Here is a 19,433-nt window from a genome sequence, read left to right as displayed (position 1 = left end):
ACAGATTTTAAAATTCTACTAGTCAGTGGGCTAAAGTCCTAATTTGTCGCCTAATTTCATACCTAACATTGTGATACCAATGGTTACATCTTTAAAACTAGAATAGTTTTCAAAGCAACCTACCTTCTTAACTTTACTTATTGTGTAAAATTTTACTTCCAGAAAATATTGGGTTGTAACTTAGGATAATATCTGATTAAAATGTGTAAAGCATAGACAAAATCCTATGAAATCCATTTCTTAAAGAGGGAAGAATGTTTTTTGGAAAGAGGATATTCCTGTGGATTTTTTTGATGTTTTGTTTTGTTTTTGAGTAAAAATCACAGGTCTGGAGAGAAAACATGTCAGTCTGTCTAACCGCAGTCCCTTCTCATGTCTTGCTTTGCCTAATGCTGGCTCTCGGCATGAGCTTGGGGAAAAGCTGTCATCTTATTAGGCATCTGTGGCTTCATTAGGATGTTCTGGAATATCTCACTAGTTTCTGTCTGATGTAGCAGAGGCAAAAGAGTAGCCAAGTATTATTCTAAATGAGCCACAACTTGCAGAGCAAGGCCAATGTGTTTGGAGCCATGGGCGCTCATAGTGACTGAATCACCTAGGATGTGCCAGTAATGACCACAGGAGCTGGGTCTTGTTACCATTGTGTCATGAGGAAGCCATGGCTTTGCCCAAAGTTACAAGCTCCCCCCTCAAGGATCAGGCTGAGAGTTGAACCTCGGCTTGTCAAACTCCGGAGCCCAGGTCTTTTCTATCATATTATGCCACTCTTCTCTTTCTTTTGTTTAGTCAGTCTAGTATTGAATCTCCTGGATGGGAAAGAAGCGACTCAACTGCTCTATATTTCGCAATTTAACAACACCCCTTCCCATATTCCACCAGAGAAGGATAGCAAACTCTGCCATTCCAAGAAAGCCTATGAAGATGTGCACTTTTCAGAACTGATCCTTCGTAATTACTACTACACATTTCAGACTCAAAGCATGGATTCTAAACCCCAGGGGACACATATGAGAGATCTCTCTACCTTTTTAATGAAGTTGTCTTCCAATTCCAAGCTGCAGGTATTAGGTGGACAAAGAATGCTTGGGGCTATACACACTGATAAATCATAAGCTGTCATCTGATTGGATGAGGATTGTTGCTCAATGTTGTATAACACACCGAAAAGGTATCGCAAGAGAACAACATTCGCTTTTGGCAGCTGTGTTAGAAGCCTAAAGTCAGAAAGATGCACTTTTGAATAAGGCAAGTCATTGCACTTAGCAGCTGGAAGTATAGAGATGGAGAGCAGAGAACATCTTACTAGATATAGTATACAACCTGCTGTAGCAGAGTTCCAGGCATGAATGTATACAAATATGTTTTACCGAATTCAATTTCTGAGCTAACTCTCTATGGTTATATGTTTGACAAACTTAAGATTATACCAGTGCTGTTGATGCTCTGGCATCTCTCTTAGGCCACTGACTTGTCTACCAGTTTCATATATTCAGAAGTTGTACAATGACTAAGGAGTCTACTTAATAAGGTCAGGAGAAGAGCAATAATAGCCATAAGGCATGCCTGTATTCTGAAACTGGCCTCCGTGGGTGAGAAGAATTGAAATCATTTGGCATTGTATGTTCTCATTCATTTGGGGAATATAAATAATAGTGAAAGGGAATATAAGGGAAGGGAGAAGAAATGTGTGGGAAATATCAGAAAGGGAGACAGAACATAAAGACTCCTAACTCTGGGAAATGAACTAGGGGTGATGGAAGGGGAGGAGGGCAGGGGCTAGGGGTGAATAGGTGATGGGCACTGAGCGGGGCACTTGACGGAATGAGCACTGGGTGTTACTCTGTATGTTGGTAAATTGAACACCAATAAAAAATAAGTTTATTATTAAAAAAAAAGAAACCATTTGGCATTGAATGTTATTTTAGTGGTCAAAGTGGCAAGAAGGAAACCAATATTTTGTAATGGTATATTGGCTGTATTTCTGAGCCATGACCAGAGTAGAGTAATTATTGCATCATTACCTCTGGGCAGCATTTATTTTTTCCTTCTGAGTCACTTCGTCAAGAACACCAAGCCATTTTTCATAGAGGTCCGATGAAAGTAAACTTCCTTCGATATTTTCAAGAAAATCCTTATGTGGATAAAAAAAAATACACACAAATATACACAGAAACACACACACACATATATATGCATATATAATACAAAATATATATTGGAAATATCACAGAGAAAACACTTAGTTGAAAACTTCAGTTGAGTTCCTACTTCCTTCATAGATACCCAAACTGTGACCCACATAGGGGTCAGCTTGACTCTCCATTGACTTGTACATGCAAAAGCAGGTTGTGGATATTCTCTAACAAAAATGAAAGCATCAAAGCAGAGCATAGCCTTCAGTGGAAAGGAAGACAAAGCTCCCTTCCATCATATGGCACTTACTCTTTTGTGTGCTTTTATGCAAACTACTACAAAAGCTACTCTCATAATTGCATCATTCTTCCTTTCCTGAACTATACAAAAGTAGAGTCTAATGGCAAACTTATGATGGTCCTGAGGGTGTATTCATTTCTAGTGTAGACCAATTCTCCAGAGAGTTTGACATGATACTATTCAGGCCAAGGTTGCAGAGTCTGATTCTCCACAAAGATTAGTCAACTTTAGGTAGGGAAAGCTTCAGAAATGTCTAAGAACTCTATGCACACGTGGTCACCATCTTCCTAGTCTGTGCCTATAACACGGAAATAGAAAAGACCCTACTAAGTCTTGCTAGAAACATCATTGTATGTGTGCACCTTCAAGAGGGAAACACTTATCATGGTATTCAAGTACCTAATGGATGATCATTCTTTTCCTGTGTCTTGATGCCTATATATATATTTACTGGCGTGTTTTACTCTAGCCCAGTGTAGTAGTGGTCAGAGACTATTGGTATCTTTCATATAGTTAAACAGTAATGGGGGACAAGGAAAGACCAAATGTGACAAGGAAGGACCACATATGACCTTGGTTCTAAGAGTGTCATCATTACTGCCTTAACATAGTTTTGTTGAGAGCTGTTAGCAAGTGCCAATTTAGATGGATTAAATTCTCTATTCTAGTTCTCACATCTTTCTCCATTACCATTTTAGCAATAGAATGGGATATCTGTTATGTAGCTGTATAATTTCCAAAGTAATCCATTTCTTGAGTCGATCTACTGAATTTTCAGAATACCAAAGTACTTTTGTCTGTTGCACCTACTCCAAAAGTTAGATTTATCAAAAGAGGCATGTAGCTAGAGGTGGTTACCATGTCGTTATAACCTTGGATGGCAGGATAGACATCTCAAATATTAACTAAAGGATGCCTAGGATGTGGTGAAAGGAGACACAAATGGCAAAATCCTTCCTCCATGACTTATAAAAGGCACTAAGAAACAGGAGACAATGAGACAATGATGGTTAAGAATGATTGGTTGCCTCACTGAGCCTTTTTTAGATTCCTCATAAAGTAAACATGTGCTTACTATTGTGAACTTCTATACCTATCTTCAAATGTTTCATATGAGTTTTCTTTTGGAAACTGCCTTCATTAGGAGTGTGGTGAGGAAGTCATCAAAAGCAGATGTTTGCTTTGGTAAACATTATGTAGGTGTCAGTGTATATTTTGAAATTTCTTATTATTACTAGTAGTCATATTAGTATTAGTATTTTGCATGGAGTCTTCAGGGGGGTGGTGTGTGTTGAAAACAGAAAGTATTTCTCATGTATGGGGCTTTTAACTCCTACAGTAGATTCCTTAAATTTTGAATTCATGAAGTGTTTTCCAGTTTGAGAAGTTCTTAATCAGTTTTGCCCATGTCGCTCCTTGGGCAATCATAATGAAAGACACCAATCACAGCTTGACTTACTCATGTGTGGATAAAGCTAGAACTTTCCCCACCTTTAAAACAAATGCTACCACAAGAACAGATTTGCTGTAATGCCTCACTCTGTCTCCAGAATTTAGTTTCTTCTTTAGGATTCCACATGACTTTATACTACCTGGTTTTCTGAATATGCCTTCCGTGAGTGGTCCTTTCTCATTGATAAAGGAAAGCATATCCTGTAAGAAAAAAAGAAGAGTATATGGCATTTCATATCCCAAGCCCAGAGTAAAAGCTTGCTACCTTTTTGAAAGAGCTAGGCTATGTGATGGTATATGGTTTTAGAGCTGGAAGGAGTAAAGTCAATTTAGATTCTTTAGTCAATGTCTCCCTATAGTTTCTACCCAAAATCCACCTTAGAGTCATACACTGAAACATTGTAATCACTTATTTTAATCAGATTTTTTTCATTGAATTTACCCTTTTAAATCAAACTTCCGTGTTTCAAGGCCTTTGTGGAATCCTCGCCTGTCTCCTAATTTACCAGTCTTGTTTCCTTATTCCCTTACATAGATGCTCTTCCCCAAGTATGGAAATCTTTTTGCCATACTCATTTCCCATTTGTTGATTCCTCTTTAAGTGATTGTATCCTCCATTCCTACTATCTCTATTTCTCTTCCTCTTTAAAAAAAAAAAAGCTCAAATGCTCTCTTCTTATTATCTGATTACATTTCCTTCATGAGTCTTTCACTGTCTTTTGCTCTATCTTCATGTTCTCTCCCTGCAGTGTAGAAAGATAATATGGCTGGAGTCTGATAGACCAAGGGATCGGAAACCTATTATTATGCTTCTGATCTATTGTGTGACCTGGGGCAAATGCGAACTGTACTGAAAGCTTTCAAATTCATTTGTAAAGTGTGGAGGATGATAGTTCCAGCTTCCCCTAAAATTGCTGTGATGCAAGGACTGGGGAAGTAGCAAGCATGTAACTAACATGGTTAATTTCTTCACACCTAGGATAACATTCCCAAATCCAGTGCAGGGTTGCAGAGGTAATGGGTACTCAGTAAATTTCCACACTGACAATTCATTACACTGATTTGAGATAACACAGGCCAAACTCTGTGGCTGTCATTTAACATCCTCTTTTAGAATTAGCAGATTCATATATGCCTCAGGATGAGTCTTTATGCTTAGGTAAGATATTTTCAGTTGTTAGATTAAGTAGACTCAGTTGAAGGAGACCTGAGACTACTGTGAGTTCAGGAAGACAATAGCAGAATGTGAAGATGATTCATGCACACAGAGTCCATTTTGACTGATCTGAACAAGGCCTACAAGGGTCTCTGTGGAAACAAGTGGAATGGACAAAACGTCGTTCTGTTGTATTGGCCAAATGACTCTGCAGTAGGTAAATCAAATGACACTAGCAAAGCTTCTCAGCCAAAGCCAGGGACTGTCTAATGATTTCTCCACTTGAGGGTTGGTTTGCATGAGAACACTTGGCCTCTCCGAGGTCCCTCTCCTCAGGAAGGCAATAAAAGACCTAACTGAGACCTACCAGTATTGGTAAGGGCATGATGTCCTTATCAAAGATATCCATAAGGGAAACTCCAAAGAGCTGTCCTGGTTTTGCAGACAGTAGAGCTGTGTACTGGTTGTACTGGGAAGTGCCAATGTGCTGGCAAAAGGCCGAGTCTCTAAAAGAAGTGCTTTTCAAGGTGTTCTGGACTGAATCTAAGGAAGAAAGGAGATTAGTGTGTTTTAATTCACTTAGCCTTATTTTCACGATTGCCATTATACAGTGTGTTCATTGCAGGGTTAGAAGAGGGAAACTGAGTCATTTGTTGTGTAGAACTCTCCATGTTCTGATGTTGGCTAACAGCATCCTCATGGCATTGTTGAGTTCTTGCCCATATCCTTCAGACTGATGGTTAAACCTTGGAACTTGATCAGATTGAAAGTCAGTATTTCCTGTGCCATCAGTTACTGTCTTTGCAATGCAACAGGAGGCACTGAACCTGTAGATGTTTGTTTTCTACTGGAGTGAACAGTGGGTTCAGCTGTCAGATCTGATTTTAAAAGCTAGAAGGATTTGGTATCCAAATCAGGCTGAGTTTGGAAATCCTCTGCTTTCACATCCAGTCTGAGACCAGAACTGCACAGATGAGTCTCCACTGAAGTGTTATGTGAATCATAACCAAAGAATTGGTTGTGTAAACTACTGAGTTATGGAATGATTTTTATTATCCATATAAAAGTATACAACACAGTACAATACAATTCAAAAAGTATGTCATAGGATATGATAGGCATTGAAGAAAGAGGAGATAATTTGTAGGAAGATTTCCTCAATATAAATATATGGGACCAAGGAAAAAACTTTAAATGGAAATAGCTGGGTCTTGGAAGGGGTTCATTTCTCATTCATTGGAAAAACAGATAAAGAGGAAGTGTCAAGGGTCATTATGGAGATTCCAGTCTTCAGTGACTTACTAAACTGTAGACATGTAGGTGGATGGACCACATGGGGACTTGGTAGCATTCTGCAGTTGTGCTCTTTTGGAAATCACTATCACTCTCACTGGCTTGGATTCAACAGTTTGTTTTTCTGTCACTGAGGACATGAAAAACAAACACTTGTCTTGCACCAGCATATTCTCAGACATGGCACTAGACTCATCTTAATTCCTGATGACACGGATTGTCCAAAAGCTTCCCTCAACACAATGAGGTATATGTCGTAAAACGAAGACATGTCAAAAGTATGGAGGGATTGATGATGTGTGTCTCCAGGTTCTGAATCTAAACTCCGTTTTACAAAAAATGGGGTGTTGCCAGTGAGCTGTGATTAGCTAGGCTCCAATAATACTCGCACTAGTCTCAGGGGAACTTCTCCTAGTTCTAATATTTGCTTTTTAGAAATGTTTTTACATCCCTTATCTTATTGAATCTTGACAACATTTCTAAGATTTAGACATTACTTTTATCCACATGTTAGGCATGAATAGAGTGATACCAAGCTAGTAATTGGCCAAAGGTTGTATAGCTGATAAATGGGGACACTGGAATTTGTACTCTGGAGAGATGATTGACATCAAGTCAAGTCCTTTTCTCTCAATGATGCTGGTTCCTTTCAACTCATTGTTTTTCCTTTCAACTCATTTTAAAGAGCACTGGAATCCTGTGGTGCCTCAAGAGCCACTGATCAAAAAGAGGATGGAGCAGGAATAAAAGTCCCATGCTCTGGTTTCAACCAGAGCACATTTATATATTATAAGTAGAAAAAAATAATTATGCATTATATGTTTAACTACATATATCATATAATATAGATGTGGGATCCATTTAAAATTGTGTTAAAAATATTCCCAAACACTGTATCATACCATGCTATCTCCTAATACTGCCAGAAACATCTGGAAGTTTCTATGCTTTCTTGGGTCTCCAACAGTGTGAAACCTCCCTTGACCTGCTAGCCAGTCTTCAGAAGAAGGAGCAGATGGGTATCATTGCCCTGGGGATGCTCTGGGCTCCAGAACAGGGCTAAGTATCTGCCATGACCCCTGGCAACCTTGCTGTCTGTGTCTCCCTAAAGCCTATTAAACTATTCACAGTACCTGCAGCCTTCTCATTGTTATGACAACTCTTTGAATTCTCTCCCAAGAGAGAAGTGATGTCTTCTCCAAATATCTTGAGGCAATTTTCAATCAAAAACTGTACAAGAGAAGCCTGTAATGCAAAAAGAACACAATGGGGTGCTCTTTTTCATATGGAAGAGTTATAAGTCACATTTTGTTTATAGACCTTGGATCTAACCAAAAATGTGAAAGACTTCTATGAAAAATTCAGAGTTGATAAAAATATATAGAAACCCAATTCTCTAATAAAATAAGAAAGAGTAATACTTTCCGTTGTACTTTGGGTACAGATTTTAAAATATTACTAGTCAGTGGACTAAAGTCCTAATTTGTCGCCTAATTTAATACCTAACATTGTGATACCAAAGGTTACATCTTTAAAACTAGGATAGTTTTCAAAGTAAGGTACCTTCTAAAAGTTTACGTATTTTGTAAAATTTTGCTTCCAGAAAATATTGGATTGTAACTTAGTATCATATCTGATTAAAATGTATAAAGCATAGACAGAGTCCTATGAAATCCATTTCTTAAATAGGGAAGAATAGTTTTTGGAAAATGAATATTCTTGTGGATTTTGTTTTTTGATGTTTTCTTTTCTTTTCTTTTCTTTTTTTTTGAGTAAAAACTCACAGGGCTGGGGGAAAACATGTCTGTCTGTCTAACCACAGTCCCTTCTCATGTCTTGCTTTGCTTAATGCTGGCTCTCGGCATGAGCTTGGGGAAAAGCTGTCATCTTATTAGGAATCTGTGGCTTCATTAGGATGTTCTGCAATATCTCACTAGTTTCTGTCTGATGTAGCAGAGGCAAAAGAGTAGCCAAGTATTATTCTAAATGAGCCACAACTTGCAGAGCAAAGCCAATGTGTTTGGAGCCATGGGCGCTCATAGTGACTGAATCACCTAGGAGGTGCCAGTAATGACCACAGGAGCTGGGTCTTGTTACCATTGTGTCATGAGGAAGCCATGGCTTTGCCCAAGGTTACAAGCTCCCCCCTCCAGGATCAGGCTGAGAGTTGAACCTTGGCTTGTCAAACTCCGGAGCCCAGGTCTTTTTTATCATATTACATCACTCTTCTCTCTCTTTTGTTTAGTCAGTCTAGTATTGAATCTCCTGGATGGGAAAGAAGCGACTCAACTGCTCTGCGTTTCCCACTTTAACAACACCCCTTCCCATATTCCACCAGAGAAGGATAGCAAACTCTGCCATTCCAAGAAAGCCTATGAAGATGTGCACTTTTCAGAACTGATCCTTCGTAATTACTACTACACATTTCAGACTCAAAGCATGGATTCTAAACCCCAGGGGACACATATGAGAGATCTCTCTACCTTTTTAATGAAGTTGTCTTCCAATTCCAAGCTGCAGGTATTAGGTGGACAAAGAATGCTTGGGGCTATACACACTGATAAATCATAAGCTGTCATCTGATTGGATGAGGATTGTTGCTCAATGTTGTATAACACACCGAAAAGGTATCGCAAGAGAACAACATTCGCTTTTGGCAGCTGTGTTAGAAGCCTAAAGTCAGAAAGATGCACTTTTGAATAAGGCAAGTCATTGCACTTAGCAGTTGGAAGTATAAAGACGGAGAGCAGAGAACATCTTTCTAGGTCTAGTATACAACCTGCTGTAGCAGAGTTCCAGGCATGAACGTACACAAAAATGTTTTACCAAATTCAATTTCTGAGCTAACCCTCTCTGGTTAAATGTTTGACAAACTTTAGGTTATGCCACTGGCTGTTGATGCACTGGCATCTCTCAGGCCACTGACTTTTGTCTACCAGTTTCATATATTCAGAAGTTGTACAATGACTAAGGAGTCAATGTTAATAAGGTCAGGAGAAGTATAATAATAGCCTTAAGGCATGCTTGTATTCTGAAACTGGCCTCCATTGGTGAGAAGAATCGAAACTATTTGGCATTGAATGTTATTTTAGTGGTCAAAGTGGCAAGAAGGAAGCCAGTATTTTCCTAATAGTATATTGGCTGTATTTCTGAGCCATGACCAGAGTAGAGTAATTATTGCATCATTACCTCTGGGCTGCATTTATTTTTTCCTTCTCAGTCACTTCGTTAAGAACACCAAGCCATTTTTCATAGAGTTTGGATGAAAGTAAACTTCCTTCGATATTTTCAAGAAAATCCTTATGTGGATAAAAGAAAAATACACACAGATGCACTCACATATACAATATAGATATTGGAAATATTACAGAGAAAACAGTTGCAAACTTCAGTTCAGTCTCTACTTACGTCATAGATACCCAAACTGTGACCCACATGGAACTCTGCTCTGATTCTCTATTGACTTGCACGTGAAAAGCAGGTGTGTGGATTTTCTCCAACAAAAATGAAAGCATCTAAGCAGAGCCTAGGTTTCAGTGTAAATGAGGACAAAGCTCCCTTCTATCATATGACACTTTTGTGTGCTTTTCTGCAAACTACTACAAAAGCTACTCTCATAATCGCTTCATTCTTCCTTTCCTGTACTGTACAAAAGTAGAGAGTCTAATGGCAAACTCATGATGGTCCTGAGGACATATTCATTTCTAGTGTAGACCAATTCTCCAGATAGTTTGACATGATACTATTCAGGCCAAGGTTGCAGAGTCTGATTCTCCACAAAGATTAGTCAACTTTAGGTAGGGAAAGCTTCAGAAATGTCTAAGAACTCTATGCACACGTGGTCACCATCTTCCTAGTCTGTGCCTATAACACGGAAATAGAAAGGATCCTACTAAGTCTTGCTAGAAACATCAATTCCATGTGTGCACCTTCAAGAGGGCAACACTTATCATGCTATTTGAGTACCTAATGTATCATCATTCTTTCCCCTGTCTCTTGATGCCTATATATATATTTACTGGTGTGTTTTACTGTAGTCCAGTGTAGTAGTGGTCAGGGACTATTGGTATCTTTCATATAGTTGAACAGAAATGGGGGACAAGAAAAGACCAAATGTGACAAGGAAGGACCAAATATGACCTTGATTCTAAGAGTGTCATCATTACTGCCTTAACTTAGTTTTGTTGAGAACTGTTAGCAAGTGCCAAGGTCGATGGATTAAATTCTCTATTCTAGTTCTCACGTCTTTCTCCATTACGGTTTAGCAATAGAACAGGATATCTGTGATGTAGCTGTATAATTTCCAAATTAATCTAGTTCTTGAATCGATCTCTTGACTTTCCAGAATTCCAAACTACTTTTGTCTGTTGCACCTACTCCAAAAGTTCGATTTATCCAAACTGGCATGTAGCAAGAGCTGGTTAACATGTCATTATAACCTTGGATGGTGGGCTAGACATCACAAATATTAACTGAAGGATGCCTAGGATGTGGTGAAAGGAGACACAAATGGCAAAATCCTTCCTTCATGAGTTATAAAGTAAAAGGCATCAAGAAACAGGAGACAGTGATGGTTAAGAATGATTGGTCACCTCACTGAGCCTTTTTGTATTCCTTTTGTATTCCTTTTGTATTCCTCATAAACATTTGCTTACTATTGTGAAATTCCCTACCTATTCTCAAATTTTTCATATGATTTTTCTTTTGGAAACTGCCTTCATTAGGAGCGTGGTGAGGATGTCATCCAAAGCAGGATGTTTGCTTTGGTAAATATTATGTATGTGTCAGTGTATATTTTGAAATTTATTATTATTACTAGTAGTCATATTAGTATTAGTATTTTGCATGGAGTCCTCAGGTAGGCTGTTCGTGGTGAAAACAGAAAGTATTTCTAATGTATGGGGCTTTTAACTCCTACAGTAGCTTCCTTAAATTTGATTTCAGGAAGTGTTTTCCAGTTTGACAAGTTCTTAATCAGTGATGCCTATGTTGGTTCCTGGGCAATCGTAATGAAAGACACCAATCACAGCTTCAGTTACCCATGTGTGGTAAAGCTAGAACTTTCCCCACCTTTAAAACACATGCTACCACATGAACAGATTTGCTATAACAGTTAACTCTGTCCCCAGAATTTAGTTTCTCTTTTAGGTTTCTGCATGAATTTATACAGGTTGATTTTCTGAAGATGCCTTCCAGGAGTGGTCCTTTCCGATTGATCACGGAAAGCATATCCTGTAGGAAAAAAAGAAGAGTATATGGCATTTCATATCCCAAGCCCAGAGCAAAAGCTTGCTTCCTTTTTGAAAGAGCTAGGCTATCGGATGGTTTACGGTTTTAGAGCTGGAAGACTAAAGTCAATTTAGATTCTTTAGTCAATGTCTCTCTATAGTTTTACCCAAAATCCACCTTACATACACTGAAACTTTGTAATCACTTATTTAAATCAGATTTTTTCATTGAATTTACCCTTTTAAATCAAACTTCTGTGTTTCTAGGCCTTTGTGGAATCCTCGCCTGTCTCCTACTTTACCAGTCTTGGCTCCTTATTCCCTTACATAGATGCCCTTCCCCATGTTTTCAAATCTTTTTGCCATACTCATTTCCCATTTGTTGATTCCTCTTTAAGTGTTTGTATCCTCCATTCCTACTATCTCTATTTCCCTTCCTCTTTAAAAAAAAAAAAAAACAAACAAAACCTCTAATGCTCTCTTATTATCTGATTACATTTCTTTCATGAGTCTTTCACTGTCTTTCGCTCTATCTTCATGTTGTCTCCCTGCAGTGTAGAAAGATAATAAGGGCTGGAGTCTGATAGACCAAGGGATCGGAAACCTATTATCATTCTGATCATTTGTGTGACCTGGGGCACATGCGAACTATATTGAAAGCTAATTCATTTGTAAAGTGTGGAGGATAATAGTTCTAGCTACCCCCTAAAATTGCTGTGATGCAAGGACTGGGGTAGTAGCAAGCATGTAACTAACATGGTAAATTTTTTCACACCTAGGATAACATTCCCAAATCCAGTGCAGGGTTGCAGAGGTACTGGGTACTCAGTAAATTTCCACACTGACAATTCAGTACACCGATTTGAGATAACACAGACCAAACGCTGTGGCTGTCATTTAACATGCTCTTTTAGAATTAGCAGATTCATATATGCCTCAGGATGAGTCTTTATGCTTAGGTAAGGTGTTCTCAGTTGTTAGATTAAGTAGACTCAGTTGAAGGAGACCTGAGACTACTGTGAGTTCAGGAAGACAATAGCAGAATGTGAAGATGATTCATGCACACAGAGTCCATTTTGACTGATCTGAACAGGCCTACAAGGGTCTCTGTGGAAACAAGTGGAATGGACAAAACGTCGTTCTGTTGTATTGGCCAAATGACTCTGCAGTAGGTAAATCAAATGACACTAGCAAAGCTTCTCAGCCAAAGCCAGGGTCTGTCTAATGATTTCTCCATTTGAGGGTTGGTTTGCATGAGAACACTTGGCTTCTCCGAGGTCCCTCTCCTCAGGAAGGTAATAAAAGACCTAACTGAGACCTACCAGTATTGGGAAGGGCAAGTTGTCCTTATCACAGATATCTGTGAGGGAAACCCCAAAGAGTTGTCGTGGTTTTGCAGATGGTGCAACTCTGCAGTGGTTTTTCTGGCAAGTGCCAGCGCACCACCAAAAGGCCCAGTCTCTGAAAACAGTGCTTTTCATGGTCTTCTGGCCTGAATCTAAGGAAGAAGGGAGATTAGTGTATTTTAATTCACTTAGCATTATTTTCACCATTGTCATTATACAGTGTGTTCATTGTAGTGGCTAGAAGAGGGAAACTGAGTCATTTATTTGTAGAACTCTCCTCGTTCTGATGTTGGCTAACTGCATCCTCATGGTGTTGATAAGTTCTTACCCATATCCTTCAGACTGATGGTTAAACTTTGGGACTTGATCAGATTGAAGGTCAGTATTTCCTGTGCCATCAGTTACTGCCGGTTACACTGCATCAGGAGGCACTGAACCTGCAGATGTGTTTTCTTTTTTTTTTAAATTTATTTATGATAGTCATACAGAGAGAGGGAGGGAGGCAGAGAGATAAGCAGGCTCCATGCACTGGAAGCCCGACGTGGGATTCAATCCCGGGTCTCCAGGATCGTGCCCTGGGCCAAAGGCAGGTGCCAAACCGCTGCGCCACCCAGGGATCCCCTGTAGATGTGTTTTCTACTGGAGTGATCAGTGGGTTCAGGTGTCAGATCTGATTTTAAAAGCTAGAAGGATTTGGTATGCAAATCGGCTGAGTGTGGTAATCCTCTGCTTTCACAGCCAGTCTCCCCTCAGCCTCAGATTTCCTCTTTGGCTTTCTGAGTGCTCAAGTTCTACCATCCAAAGGATCTGCTCCTCAGGACACAATCTGCCTGAGCCCTACTTCCATGTTCCTCTGCTCTGGGCCATCTTCAAGGATGACTTGCTGCAGTCAGGGTCCTTGGGATGTTGTCATTACATGCTGGCCCTCTGGTGGCTGTGTTTTCTTGTCATACCCCACCAACCCACCCAGAGATGATGTTTTCGGTTAAATAGGTTGAACATTTACTGAAAAGAGACTAAACCACAATGAAGTGTGGAAACACACTTCCTCACACACACACTCAAACATATATGTAAATATACACCTACACACAAGTACAAGGCTTGAAAGAAATCATAGAAAAGCAAAACAATGAGAGGTTATGAATGCATTTATAGAGGTTATGAATGCATATGCACCAGTTTCCAGAGATGATTTTTAATTACTCAACATTCCCTATGAAGGAAGAGCTTTCCAAAGAAAAGGTGACCAGCAGTGAGAAGCTGAGTTCAAAGTTTCTAGTGCTCAGCTGTGAATGTTTCCCTTTGAAGATACCTTAACATTGCTTAAATAACTGATTTCTTTAAGAGTCAGCAGATGAGCCAAGTTGTCGAAGGAGAAACAAATGAGGAACATTTCACCAAATAACCTTGAACACCCGGCCACTTGGCTTTTCTGGGATGTAGTGAGTGCATCACCACCTCCACTCATGTGGGTGCCAGCCCTGCACCAGAAGCATCCTGGTCCTGCCACTGAGGAAGCTTAGCATTTTAAAGCTTCAGTTTGCTCAACTTTAACATAAATGATGCTGCCTACAATTCGTTAAACTAAATATATGATATACTACTCAGCACAAGGCATGGCTCAGGGCAGCCTTGAAAGTGCTCTGGGGATATAGAGAAAGACAGGAGTTAATGGTCTTCCCAAAAGATTTAAAACAAGAAAACAACCTTCATAGAAATGAGTTGGGTCTTGATGTCAGACTTTTGAATTTTTCTAAGCTTGATTTTGGGTAGTGTTTGCATTCTTTCCTATACTGTTCCTCCTCATTGATGACAATAAGCTCACCCAGAAAGAATAAACTGTGTGTCTGAATTGTGTTTAAGCATGGAGACATGAGCCAAGGGAAGGCACTTGAAGAAAGGCAAGTGGCTCACCTCTCTCTTGCTTGTTCTGGGCTGGGTGCCTGGGCTTCAGTATGAAATGGATTTGCACGTCTGTGATCTTCTGCTCCAGAAGGAGGGACTCCTGAGTTGGGGAAGGAGAGACGGAGTCCTCTGCTTCCTTTGGCAGAGGTTTAGTAGATGGAAGATGGCTCATTTTAATTCCATAGGGATGTTCATGTCCTGTATGGAAAGAAACCTGAATATTTAGGCTGATGGTGATGGCTGTCATCAAACCTACCTTACCACGCGTGTAAGCATCACCCTATTTGTATATGTTGGTATTTTTCTGGGACTTCTAGATAAAGAAGGCTGTGCCTCCTGAGTGAGCATCATATGCACCCTTGTGGGAACACCTTACAGAAAGCGTGTGCCCAAGGGAAAGATTTTAAGAAGAGAAAACAATTTAAAGCATGTTACATGAAATACATATATTCATGAGTGCATTAAACAATGCCGACTTTTGCTGTGTTTCTATCTGAGAATGTTTAAGGTTTTCTAGTTTGTGCCTTGACACTAACTAGATCTATACATCTTAGGCAAATTACTTGACCCCGTCGAGCCTTACATTCATTCTTTGAAATGCTTGTCCACACACAAACTTATCAGAGTGAATATATTAATAAGCATTGGTGGTTTATATTTTTTATTTTTTATTTATTTTTATTTTTTGGTTAATAAATTTTTATTTTTTTATTTTTTTTAAATTTTTAAATTTTTATTTATTTATGATAGTCACACACACAGAGAGAGAGAGAGGCAGAGACACAGGCAGAGGGAGAAGCAGGCCCCATGCACCGGGAGCCCGACATGGGATTCGATCCCGGGTCTCCAGGATCGCGCCCTGGGCCAAAGGCAGGCACCAAACCGCTGCTCCACCCAGGGATCCCTGGTTAATAAATTTTTAAATATTTGGAGTATATATATAAAGAATTGCTATCTTCACTATTCTCTCCAACAGAATGTCAGTCGAACAGATTTTTTTTTTCATTTCCTTTTGTCAATTCTCCAGCCAGAGCTACTCGAGAGTAGTGGGATGTGTTGCCCTTATGCTTTATGGTTCCCTCCCACTGCTGCCCTCCCTCTATGGGTGTCCTGCCAGGCAATGATCAGAAGGAAGGGTGTGCAGAGTGGGAAACCCAGAAGCAAACTGTAAAACGATGGTTAGAGAATAGAAAACCACACCCAGAGCCATCCAGAATTGCCTGCCAAGTGATTTGTTTTGCTCTTTTATGCTTTAAATTGTTTTTCCTCTCTAGAGAATTCTCAAAGACCCTATGCAATGATATGGATTTCGTTTTTTAAGAATAGAATGAAAATTCTCATTCTGTCATTTCAGATTTATTATTGAATGTACCTAAAGGAGCTTTTGCTGTTCTTTTCATCCATCATAAATGCAATGTTTGCAAGAATCACAGGGACTTCCCTCCATTAAGGAAAAAGAAGCTTCTATGACAGCAATACAACCAAACCAAGATAACCAGGAGTTAATCCACAATTGAGAATTGAGAGTATGTTAAAAAAATGCATTTTGAATGCTGTAATGGATCATCATGAACAACAGGCTCTTCAGATTCCTTAGAGCTGCGTTCGTGTGTGAAGCTATTCAAAGTCTAAAAAGTTATCATCTACATCATTTTTATCTAAATTAATGTACTTTATTAAAACATATATAAGTATTTAGCTTTTTTCCTTTTTACTGCTAACCATTCTTTTAGATTTTATTTATTTATTCATGAGAAACAGAGAGAGAGAAAGAGGCAGAGACACAGGCAGAGGAAGAAGCAGGCTCCATGCAGGGAGCCCAATGTGGGAGTCGATCCCAGCTCTCCAGGATCACACCCTGGGCTGAAGGCAGTGCTGAACCGCTGAGCCACCAGGGCTGCCCCTGTCCAACTTTTACAAAGATGTCAACATTAATTCAAAACAGGAAGTGGTACTGGGGGATTTTGATCTCAGTGATGAGCTTTGTGACTCTATAGTCTAAGACTGGGAATATATATTTTGCAGAAAGAAATTGGTTGTTTTTTTTTAAAAAAGGAAATTGGTTGTTTAGATTTCCAGATTATTTGAAAAAGAGTTATAGCTTCACAGGTTTATTAAAAGGATAAAGAATTTCATGTAAGAAGGAATGCTTTAAGATTTCTAGAAGAGATTATTGTCACCATTACCATCCATTACTATACTTCAAGGTCTGCTACCGACCCTGTCTTCTTTTTCTTTTTTTAAAATCCTTCCATTACTGGAAACACTAAACAATTTTGCTAATCCAAAGATTTTTTTTCAGAGAACTTGTGCTAATAACTATTTTAGAAGAGGTGCAATCTGTTTATCAATAACCTTAAGAACAGTGATGGAAAAAACCTGAGAAACAGCAAAGTGCAGGCGATTTCATCAGTGAAGACTAGAGTTTAAATGTGATTATCTCATTTTCTTTATGATGCAGAGAAAACTGGGCACAGGGCAGGGGTGTTAAATACATATCTGTACCTGGATTCAGGTACATAACTGGATTTTAGAGGATTCTCACAAAATAGAGGCTTCTTAGTAGTTAGGAACTAGAATTCAAGATTGAAATATGAAAAATAAATGTATGGGAAAAAATTCCAATCCATTTTGCTTTCATACCTAAGTGAGAAAATAAGTAAGTAAATAGTAAATAATCACACTTTTTCAAGACAGCTCTGTTTGTCAGGTAACAAGAAGTAGAAACAAAAATTTACATTTCTCTCCCTCACTAAACCATAGCTGCTGAATGAAGAGATGTTATCAATGCCTGGGAAACAGTACCTGATAATTATTTAATAAACATGTGAGTGAATATAGCATGTGATTTTCACTTTTAAGGATTTTGAAGCTTAAGAAAGAACAACCATTACTTTGAATCTTAGAGTTACAATTTTGAACCCAATCAATCCCATCTTAGATTTTCCCTGACACTTACCAATTAGTGGAAGTTTTTCCTTGCCAGAACTCACCCACAGCTGGAAGTCTTTCTCAGAGCCCTTGGAAACAAAAAGAACTAGGTGTCAAAACAAATCTTTCACAGTACTTGAAGAACACATTTCCTTAGCATATCTGTATTTCCAAAAAGAAAGAATTGGGGCCAGGATAAATGGCATTTGGTCCATGGAGGTAGCTATAGTACTTGTTAACTAGTTCCCCTCACAGCTTCCAATAGACTGTCCCAGATTCTTGTAATTTTTTATAAAGACCGGGAAACCACAGTACAGCCAGCCCCTCACTTTGTGGGTGATCCATGGCATAAGAAATGAGATTTGTGTCCCTTTACTATGGAGTAAAAGTCTCATCTCAGAGTCCTCTCTTCTGCTGTCTCTAGACTCCTTGGGTAGTGTTGGCTTTTGTCTCCAAATGTCCCTGCCCAGAGATGCATGTTGTCCAGAGAGCCATATACTCTGCTATGACTAATCCTGAGCAAAGTAACTTGAGAGGCATCAATAGCTCAGCAGCCCTGAGCAAAAGGAGACAAATGCCCAAGAGACCTTGAGGAGATAGTGGATGGAAGTCAGCCACTGGCTTTGGGGCAGGCAAACCCCACTTTAGGGAGAGAAAGGATGAGGACTCTAGACAACATGTCAGATGCAGAAAACGATTACTCCCAGCAGAATTATTGCCCAGTAGTACCGGAAATCCCAATTGTAAATTATAAAGATTGCTGAACTATTTTAAAGAGTCTTCCAGGAGACTAAAACAAAAAATGTTTGAAATGGAATTATTGGTAATAGTTACCATGTGCCCTTGACTCTTGATTAAAAATCATGGCCTTCACCTTATGAAGGAATGTCACAGGTTTGGATGGGCACAGACACAGATACACACACACACACAAACACACACACACAGCTAAATCTGCTCAAGATTGTGTTGCAAATAAGAAGTAAGAGCTAATAAGGTAGGGTAGGGTTTGGAAATGCCATGCTGGAATCCTTTAAATCAGGTATACATAAAGCCAAATAACCCCAGTTCTTCATTAAAATAGAAATTCTTTGCCTAGTGACATTGATCACTTTAAGCAAAGAAAATCACAAACGTGAAATAAAATGAGTTAAATCATTAATCAATCTCCCCACCTTCATCTCTCAAACCACTCACTCTCTTTTCCAGGATTTAATTCTTACTTGGGGTTTATATATCATACAGGGTAGAAATGTATGTAAAGATGTGCTTTAGTCAGTACATATAAATTCAATTTTATTTTGGATGTATTATTAAATGTTGTTTGTACAGAAATCATTGATCTCTTCTGCCAAATTCTAGTTGCTCTGAAGTTTTAAAGGGCTTTATTATACCATTGGGTCAGATAGAATTTACAAACAATCTTATGATTATGTCACGTCACATTTACAGAGGATTTTGGATAAGAAGCTGTGCTTTCCAAGTGCTCCCTTTGGTTCTCTCCATCTATCACTGTCCTTCTCTTTTCCCTTATAAAACCTCATCCTCAAATTTATTTCTCTTTCATAAAAAGATATCAGCAACTCACACGAGCACCATCAAAAGGTAAAGAACAGAGAGTTAAAGCCAAAACACGATGAAAGTGCTATGTACAAATGCCCCAGATCCATGGTCTTATTCAGAACT

The 19,433-nt window shown here is 39.0% G+C and overlaps 1 protein-coding gene across 15 annotated transcripts in view; it reads right to left on the bottom strand.

Annotated features, from left to right (window-relative positions):
- The window catches only part of LOC112668321 (rho GTPase-activating protein 20-like), a 111,572-nt gene that overhangs the window by 46,763 nt on the left and 45,376 nt on the right, over positions 1–19,433 (bottom strand). For 14 of the 15 annotated variants that reach the window (XR_007403786.1, XM_049097110.1, XM_049097107.1 and 11 more), the window contains 11 exons: positions 17,776–17,836; positions 14,826–15,014; positions 12,885–13,060; positions 11,405–11,566; positions 9,524–9,633; positions 8,818–9,007; positions 7,468–7,579; positions 5,409–5,584; positions 3,925–4,086; positions 2,022–2,131; positions 1,025–1,214 (listed from right to left, as the gene is read on the bottom strand). Coding sequence is in view for 14 of the 15 variants with exons in the window: in XM_049097110.1 (XP_048953067.1) it covers positions 1,025–1,214; positions 2,022–2,131; positions 3,925–4,086; positions 5,409–5,584; positions 7,468–7,579; positions 8,818–9,007; positions 9,524–9,633; positions 11,405–11,566; positions 12,885–13,060; positions 14,826–15,014; positions 17,776–17,836 (1,638 nt within the window). In the remaining variant the exon portion in view is untranslated. The remainder of the gene's footprint in view (positions 1–1,024; positions 1,215–2,021; positions 2,132–3,924; positions 4,087–5,408; positions 5,585–7,467; positions 7,580–8,817; positions 9,008–9,523; positions 9,634–11,404; positions 11,567–12,884; positions 13,061–14,825; positions 15,015–17,775; positions 17,837–19,433) is intronic. The other variant, XM_049097109.1, reaches the window with a different exon arrangement.

This window comes from Canis lupus, chromosome 19, assembly GCF_003254725.2.
Source record: "Canis lupus dingo isolate Sandy chromosome 19, ASM325472v2, whole genome shotgun sequence".
NCBI classification, from domain to species: domain Eukaryota; kingdom Metazoa; phylum Chordata; class Mammalia; order Carnivora; family Canidae; genus Canis; species Canis lupus.
The sequence above is the reverse complement of the archived record's forward strand: the minus strand, read 5'-3'. Positions and strand labels throughout refer to the sequence as shown.